Raw genomic sequence first — 9,811 nt, forward strand, 5'->3', positions numbered from 1 at the left:
TGGACCTAGGGTGAGGAATGAGGAACATGTTGGTGGCTGGTCTCAAGACATAGGACGACTAGATTTGAAGTAACCATGTACACCTCGAACTGGCCTAGGCGAACCCTACGCCCGGCCCATCACTGACAGACTGGGCCAGCCAATATGTAAAGGGATGTTGAACAGAAGGCCCATGCTCGATTGCATAGTTCTCTGAGTTCCCCCCTGAATAAGACTACACTAACTTTTTTTTATATATATAAATAAGCATAAGTCTAAACAAGGTTGATTGTTACGCTTGAGAAAAATTAGACTCTAAAGCTTCAAACTCTTCTAACAGTTAGATAATAAGTATTAACAACCCTCCTGCATAAGAAAAGATACTAAGGTTATGATCAGAGCCAACAATATATACCTTTTGTTTATGGATTTGATCAACTTATGATAACTTATCTGTGCTGCATAGCTATGGCAGGCGGCCAACAAGTCTGACTGGTTTTTGGGTATAGCTTGAACTATAATTTTGGAGTTTGAAGTTGTCCTAATCTGACTTGAATTGTTATTTTTATATATCAAATCACTAATTTTACTTAATTATTCAAAAGTAGACTTAAAATTATTAATTAAATTAATATTTGCAGGCTTGGACAAACTGTTCGAGATTGTGAAGTCACCCATCACCGAACCCCAGCAAATGTAAAGGTCCAATTAAAGGTTATGTATAGTTATCAAGCATGTGGGTACGGTACACCTCCTTAGTTAATTTGTTGATTCTTAAACTAAGTTCTAGGCAAAGAATAAACACTCAGCTTATGGTATTGGATTCTAGTGTAAATGCATCAACTCAATCGGTAAGTTATACTTTCCCTGATTCTTATTTGTGTTCTTATTCCTTATAAAAAGAATGGTGCGAATCCTCTTTCTTTGTGAGTGCTTGAAAGTCCTTACTCCCAATAAATTCCAATCAAAACCATAAATTATTTTCTTTTGGGGGGCGGGGTGGTGAAATGTTATCCAATGAATGAAAAATCAATCAACATTAATTGCTTCGAAGAAAAGGGGATGATGATCATAATTAATCTCCTTGGTGCCATCAACCATTGCACAAGCAACATAATTAATTAGAGGATGTTGTTTTATTAATCTACCAAATTAAGTATAGCACTATTTATTTGTATGCATCACGTAATAATCCATGATAAATCAAGTTAACCAATCACATCCTTTCATAACTTTTTATTTTTAACATTAAGCTCCTATATCTATTGCATCGATATATAATAAACAAAACAAATCTCTCTATTATTATCATTTAAATAATGCAAGACATGCTATCATCATCAATTTGTGGTTGTGAAATTTATTTTGGTATTATAATTGCGAAAGTTTGTAGAAGATAGTGACAGTACATGATATTTTCCACCTAATGCAACTAAATAAAACATAGTGATGAGTGATGACATTAATTTCTCACATAATTACCACCAATTTAAGATGACACAAAATTTTAGCCTTCAAAAATATAATTAACATGCATGGAACATAATTATTTGACTTGTCTGATCAATTCGATATTCTTTTTCTCTTACAGTATTATTCAAGCCTCAAGATTGAATAGTATCACTATTACTTTCACAATTAATTAATAAACGAAATATGAACCGGCTATATATAAAGACATGTAATGTGTTAATTGTAATTGATAATAGTTTATTAATATTTTTGGTATAAAATATGCCATCCTTATACAAATTTTGATAGAACTCATCTTTAATCTCAAAATGTGTTCACATTTTGGGTTTTTTTTATTCAATCATTAAGAACTTGATTTCCATTTTTTTTTTTTTTTAGAGATTTTACATTTCTGACTGATGTGTGGACTGCTAGCTACCTTGCTAATCTTGGCAATATATTTCTGTGGTGAATTTGACATTCTTGCATGTTCCTCCCCTAGGTGTTATTGCACCATGTGTTTCCTCCTGGGTGATAACTTTGCTTGAGTTAATGCGGTTTTTAGTGTTGATCCGATTCCTTATGTAAAAATGAATAAAAAAAAACCATCTAGAAGCAGGAGAATATTGTATTACTGTAGATAATTGTCCTTTCCTCTTGCTTTAGGTTTTATTCAAGTATCTTAGCCAAAGCAGCATTAGTGAGCATCACAATTAGGATTTCTTAATATCAAAGCAGTTAACTGGCCCCTTGATGATGATTAATCATGATGCTATTGTGAAAAAAGTAATGCAGTAGAGAATATTTTTTCTTTTTGGCCCATTGGTTTCCTGCTAATATTCCACCATGCGCCCTTTTTAAGCATGGCTAGGCATTTGTCTACCAATTTTAATATCAATTCAAATGGATGCTTTTGTTTTTTCCAGGGCCAGGAGTTCGACCAACTGGAGCTATTGTAAAGGCAATCATGTCAGTCCAGCGATCAAGCCGCTAGGGATTCAGATTTCTACAAGCCAAAGCTGTGTTTCTGCCTGCAAAAAGGTGGATGGAGTTTCCGCGTGGCTCATGAATGGTGTTGCTGCAGCCTTCTTCATGTCCCTAGAGCGATGCTCTTGCATTCATATAGACACCAAAGATGATGCTGATGATAACCAATTACTTGCCCCTGATTCGCGAAGATGAGATTCTTCAGCAAGACGATCGAGGCAGAGCAAGAAATCCAGGAAAGAACTAGCAAGGTCGGAGAATAAATACCCTTAGATGTAAAGCCAGATGATTGGCCTAATTGTTTTCTTGCACATTAAATGTGTCATATATGACTATAGTCATGCAGCTCAAATGAAAATTTAATGTGTATCAGATGATATCTATCAAGAGAGATGAAATCACTACCTATTTTAATTATTAGAAAGCTAAATTTTATCTCTCATATTATGGATGAAATTTGACGAATTTTTAAACTATTTGAAAATTTGTGAGAAAAAACTGAATTGTCACCACAAAAATTCATATCCATTTATTTTGATTGACCACTTTGATCTGAGCCTCTATCGTTGTACTTATACTTGATGGAAATTTGAAGCTTTATGATATCAAGGGAAATGAAAGATCTTATCAATTTAAACAACTTGCTTTTTTTCCCCTAGTGATATATCTTTTTTAACTCAAATTGCTTTTGATTTTTTTCATTTTCTCATTTATTTAACTTAAAATTGACTTGTTTTTATTGTTTGTGATCATGATTGAGCATACACAATTACTTTTCAAATTGGTAAAAGGCCTAACCAACCCACCATGTCTCATCCACAAAATTAAAAGATAATTGGAGGATCTTGAAATCTCAGCTATATATATATATATATACACACACTTATGCATCTCTCTCTCATTGCACCCATTGATTAATTATGAGCTGATTTGTCTGCAACTTTAGTGCAGCTTTCTATTAGAGCAATCAAAATCTTAAAATGTGAAATCAAAAATCAGATTGCTCAAATTTAGGGATCCCCTGCCATAGGTCTCTTAAATGTATCTTCCTTGTACAATTAGTTTTATCCAAGTACAATTCCAAAAATAGATATAATAATGAATGTTACAGTGACCAATGATCATTGTAACTTTGTAGTCGGATAAAATCAATTAAAAATTAATAAAGTTAACCTGACTCTTTTTATCAACAGTAGAAAGTTGAAAAAGAAATGTTTAATTAGCAATGTTTATGTCATGTTGTTATAATGCTTTGAACTGTACTTGGCAGAGTTAAATTTTTAACAGCTTTCCCAAATCAAACCACTAGTCATTGTCTGAAAGGACAGGGCACCGTTTCCGATTCTTTTGACTTCAGATAAGCCTCTCTTGCCTTTTTCTTTTATTTTATTATGAGTCTACTGTATTTGCAATTCACTTGTTGCGTGTTAGATTGATTTTCTAATACGATCGAAGTCATGAGATAGGTGTTGCAGTAGTGGAGATCTAAAAGATTTAGCATTAGGATAAGAAAACCTTGGATATAAAGAAAATCTAATGAAGTTGAAATATGCAAATTCAAGCACTAAGTACATATATATGATTACGGGATAGGGATGGGTGAGGAGTGAGGACTTTAGGCGTTCGGGTCTTCTTGCCATCCCTAAGAACACCAGTCAGTGCAATGACAGCCACATAAAATCTGATTTCATGTTCAATTTCAAAAATTTGATCAACAGTTGATTATGGTTGACCTTGGTGCTTTCCAAAAATTAACGAGGAAGATGTATTCTCTGTCAGATTGGCAAATGACCTTAGAATTGTTGGTGACGCCACACTAAATGCAGATGAAAGCACTCGTCCTTAAATTGATTTCTGAATTCTGTTAGTTGTCCAGCCAGAGAGCAAGTTTAGAATAAACAAACAGTCTCTCCCTCTCTCAATACTACTGTTCATGCAGTTTAAGTGGTAGTCCCACTAGTTATGATCAGTTAGAGAAATATATACTTTGGGGCAATCTTATTTTTCATGGAAGAGTCTGTACTCTGCTTCATTTATTTGAGAGATCAGATTTCTGGTTAGAAACATTGATAAAATATAGTTTTGAGTTTTGACCGTTTACGTTTCGAATCTTGAACATTTATTTTGATAATTACATATTCCAAGTAGAAAGTATGGTGCTCTGAGTAACACAAGCTCCGAGTAAAATTTTCCCTGGAATTCTTTTTTCAATGTAACACGTACATTTGGTCCAGTAGCAGGTAGATGGGTGGCTGTCGGCTACAGCCATAATGGTCCAATGCCTGACTACAAAGCTTTTTCTTCAGTGAAAAGTGGTCCAAAACAAGCCTGGCTCTTCGATATTTATGAGAAGTGTTGAAAAAGGTTCTGGTTCACTTTCCCTTGGATGTGTCGTGCACATATAGTTTCCCATGTGAAGGATATGGTCAATGGCTGTCTTCTTCGTTCGGCCCCCGCCATTAAGACCCTAAGCTAAAGCAAAAGCTACCCTTGGAAACCACTTTCTTTTCTTCCTCTCGAATTACAGTATTATAACATTTAGGCCGCCCCCTTTAAGTTTCCATCCCCTTCCTCATCACTCCATTGGCAACCATGTTCCTCTTTTTCCAAATATATCTCAATTATTCATCCCACCGCTTGCATAGATACCCAATTCAGGAGACAGTTGGATTTATGCTACCAGACATTTAGATGAAACACCTTTGATTTTATCGAATCTTTCTGTCATAAAATAGGCAAATATATACATCATCTTTATTAAGGTGTCTTTAACAAGAAATGTGCAATCACTGAACACTCTTTGTCCCTCAGCCACTGCTTTTCTCCCACACCCAGAGGAAGTTAAGTAATTAAGTTCGCTGCTTTGTATAAGAAAAAACTAACTCCCGAAGAATATTCTTTCTAAAACTAAATTCAATAGAATATTTTTATCGAGTCATGCATTATAATATGCATGGAGGATATGTGAAAATGTTTTAAAAGTAGGTTACGTGTTGGTCTTTAGCAAATCAAACCAATTTCTCAAAGATTAAGTTACTGAAAGAGAAGTGTAAAGATTGGGCAGATAGAGAGGTTGGGAAAAGGGCCAAAAAAAAAAAACCATTGGCGTCCTTTTGCCCATGTTTTGTGATTAGAGCAAAAGCTTTTGAATGTCGGCCTCGTGCTAACCATTTATTGAGCAAACATTAACAATGAGTTTTGTTTCTTGTTTCCTTTCTTTTTTTTTTCTCTATTAGTTTTCCTTTTTCAACTTCAATGATGATTCTAGTAAGAGCTATAGATTCCCTATGATTAATATTTGCCTAAATACACAAATAAATCTTTGAATTATATAAAAAAATAAATTCAATCTTTATTTTTTTATTATATTCAAATAAATTTTTAAATTTCTATTTCAAATCAAATAAACTCTTATTCTTAACTATTGACTAACTTTCATTAATCGACGATACATGTAATACTTTTATATCATGTTATCCGTCACGTGACAAATGACGTGATGTTAAATATTATTAATTAAGATTTGTGTATTCACTTTTTTATTTATTTACTCAATTATAATCAACAATATTTAATGTTACATTATCTATTACGTAGCAAATAATATAATATAAAAGTACCACATATACAATTAATTAATGAAAGTTAATTAACGATTAAGGAATGAGGTTTATTTGATCCGAAATAAAAGTTTATGGCTTATGTAAACGTAATAAAAAGATAGGGGTTGAATTGATTTTTTTGATATAGTCTAAGAACTTATTTGAGTATTTAATCTTAATATTTTAATTTCATTTTGTCTATAATATAATCACTGTATTAATGATGAAAGTAACGTTGGAAAACAATTAGGTAACATTGCTAACTCCAACAAATAATACTAACATTGCTCAAATAAGGAATAAAACAAAAAGAGACGGTTGTTGTTCTTCTTTCCAAATTTAACACACAAAACAATAGAATCATACTTGATACATAAAAAAACCTCTTAATTTTCTTTTTATTTAATGTTTATTGATCATAAATAAACTCACTGTTTACTTGAGTTAATTTCAAATGATAATTGAATATAATTATGTTAAATATCATGAAATTCGAAAGCCAAAACTCTAACTATTTTATTAATATTTAATCTTAAAACTGTTAGTTGTAAGTGACATATTATCCATAAATTTGTAAGTACCTTAGTCAATAAAATTTTAACCTTTCTTTTATTTTAGCTTGACTGGGAAAAAACGTCATTGATATTGATATCTAGTTTTAACACACTTTCAATTAATCAGAGACCGGTTTAGTGGTGATGAGGACCCCAATATTTTTATCATACCCGGTTCGACTATTCAGAGCCCTACCCGTACGCGTGGTTCCACGTCAGCATCCTCTCAAACTATTGGCTCCTCCCACGCTCCCCCTATCACACTCCGCCACGTTTACTCCATGGATCCCACACTAATTTGTTTCTTCATGATTAAGAAAAAAAAAATCAATCTTTTCAATGGACCCGTTGGCTTATGTCATACCCATTTTCCCCTTTTAAAAGTTTGCTAAACCCCACCATAGTGCCACCTGACTCAAAAGTTAATTTCTACACATATACGGTTTGCATACGTATTAATTTATATAATACGTTTGTTTTTATGGAAATGCCCTTACATTTGCATAATTCATGCAATCACGTGGAGCCCACAATACCCTCGAGTTTGTCCATAAATTTGAGCCCCCGACGCTGCATTTCTTCCCTTTTCCCCTCCTTCCTACCTTCTCCTTATATTTTTTGAAGCTTTTGGTCTGTCTTTCTTCCTTTTATATTTCATTTTTATTATCGTTGTTATTAAAGCCATGATGTCCACTGTTCCGGCCAATGTTTCCCCTGAGCCCATGCTCAGCAACGACCTATTTCCGGCTTTCGAAAGTGGCTTCACGCCGTGGGATTGCTCGGAACTTTTTTCCACGACCCTGTCAACAGGACCCGCGAGATCGGGCTCCGGTTCCGATGAGCCGAATCAAAATCAAACCAATTCGAACTCCGGTTCGGATGAACCAAACCAACTGGTTTCCATTATCGACGAACGGAAGAGAAGGCGCATGATATCGAACCGGGAATCAGCCAGGAGGTCACGGATGCGTAAACAGAAGCATTTAGAAAACTTAAGGAACCAGGTGAACCGGCTTAGAATCGAGAACCGCGAACTGACCAACCGTTTGAGGTTCGTCTTGTACCACTGTCACCGTGTAAGGACAGACAACGATCGGCTCCGGTCCGAATATAGTATGCTCCAACAAAAATTTTGGGACATTCGCCAAATTTTGCTATTCAAGCAACTGCAGCAGTTTTCATCTGCATGGCCATGCAATAACGTTACTGCCATGTCCGAACAAACCCCACCATTAATCACTTAAATATACTACATATATATTTAACTTACAATAATGGCATCATTAAAATTCTCTAATACGAGAACAAATTTAGTCCCTAGTTAGCTCTCTATTTCTCTTTCTCTCATCTCTTTCTGTAAATTAAACAAGGTGTCAGAGAAAGAAAAATGGTGGGGTTTTTTGCTTTTCGGGTGAGTCCATATTTTTGCAAACAGGATGAAAAGGAAATGGTTGTTTTGAGAAACCAGAGCATTGTAGTGTAAAAAGAGTTAGTCATCAGTGTTTGGTTTTTTGTCAAAGTATTTTTGTTGTTTTCTTCTTGTTGTTTAATTGGCATTGAAAAGTTGTCAAGTTTTAGCTCTCCCACTTTACATTTATACTACAACTTGGGCCACTTGTAGTGCAAGAAGCAAATCATTGAAACTTACTTATAATAATCTGAATGCCAAAAGTCTCCCAGTTATCAAATGCTGTCCCGCTTTGATTTGGTACTCATAGAGACATGACAAATAATTTAAGTTTCCTTGGATGATTTTAATGACTCCATTGAGTTTGGAGAGACACGTATGAGAAAGTCTAGAACGCCCTTTGGGTGGATCACAACAATGATATTGCAACCCAAAATAATTGAAGGGTAATGCCGCCCTTGCAATTTGTGACTGTTGGCATAAAGTGGAACGGAAGATACCCAAATTAACAGTCAAGCAATGGTCTTATTCTTATAGCTTGGGGCCACCTAATTTCGAAGGAAGCGCTTGGCCAATCAGCATTTGACAAAAAGTTCATTTAAAAGGGGGCATTTCTTCCTAATTAAATCAAGAACCAGATAATAACAATAATAAAGTCAAAGAGAACTGCACTCCATCACAGACAGCGAATATCTTCTTTTTCGTACTTCAAAACAGAAAACTGCTCTCAACCCTTCTTTTCTTTCCCTGCTAGAATTGATTGGTTTTGGATTAAGTACACAGAAAATGGGAACTTTAGTGCGTAAATAATAAAGTGGTAAATGACTTTATTATACTTGAAAAAACAAACAAAAAATTGAGAGAAGAGGGGGCCACAAATTGTGGTCTTGCACGTAATCCAATCTGTTAATAACAAAAGAGGATGCTTTCGTCATTTCCAATTTAGATAATTACCCCTTCATCAGCAAAAGTATAGATACATTAATCTAATTTACTTAATTAATTCCCTCTAGCTTCTGTTTTTTCTTTTCTTTTTTAATGTCCAACTACATAGAGGAGCACACTACGTTATATTGCGCAATGGATATTCCCTGCATATTATTTTACTAAGATATACATATATGATAGATTTTGTTTTTTTCCTGCCTTTAATTAAACATGCACAATATCTCCCAATATCTTAATTAAAAGGAGTATGAAAAATACTGTAGGTAGTTAATTGCCCTCATCATGACGATATTAGCTAGGTAGTTAAGTTGCTCTTTGCTTGTATTATGATGATTACAGATATATGAATTATTTTTCTCTTTTGTTTTTGCTAGATAGTTTAGTTTTTGTCTTTTAGCAATACATTTGCTGAGAGCCAAAAATGCTAATTGAAAGTTGAATCTTAGAAACTCAATGTTCCTCTCACAGCATGGAAAAGGCTACACTCGTTATACACGTACCGGCTAGCAGCATTGGGAAAAGCTGGGAAGCACACCTGTGAATAGACCTAAGGTTAGCTGGGGCCAATGGTCCTTTCAAAACTAAAGGTTGAGTGGGTTGCGATCAGTGGGGTTAGGTACAGATTAGAACCCATATCGAATCACTTGAAAAGAAGCATGCTTAGGGTGTGAAAGGTGTCCAACCCTTGTCTCTCCCTTTCTTCACTAGCAAGTTATCAAGACCCCAAAACTTGGTTTTCAATGCTATACATATTATTTTTCCTTGGATGCCCACATCTAGAATTGTCACGCTTGTACATAATTTAACAAGAAAAATCAGCATGGATTCCTCTTGGTATGCCTTGTTAGTCGAGGACAGATTTTTATCACTTGATAGGAATG

At 34.5% G+C, this 9,811-nt stretch overlaps 1 protein-coding gene across 1 annotated transcript; it reads left to right on the forward strand.

Moving 5' to 3' along the window:
• On the forward strand, positions 7,144–8,145 carry LOC18611325 (bZIP transcription factor 11). The gene has a single exon (XM_007047532.2). It carries the CDS (start codon positions 7,258–7,260, stop codon positions 7,816–7,818), a length of 561 nt encoding a protein of 186 aa, XP_007047594.1. The 5' UTR covers positions 7,144–7,257; the 3' UTR covers positions 7,819–8,145.

This window comes from Theobroma cacao, chromosome 1 (assembly GCF_000208745.1).
Source record: "Theobroma cacao cultivar B97-61/B2 chromosome 1, Criollo_cocoa_genome_V2, whole genome shotgun sequence".
NCBI classification, from domain to species: domain Eukaryota; kingdom Viridiplantae; phylum Streptophyta; class Magnoliopsida; order Malvales; family Malvaceae; genus Theobroma; species Theobroma cacao.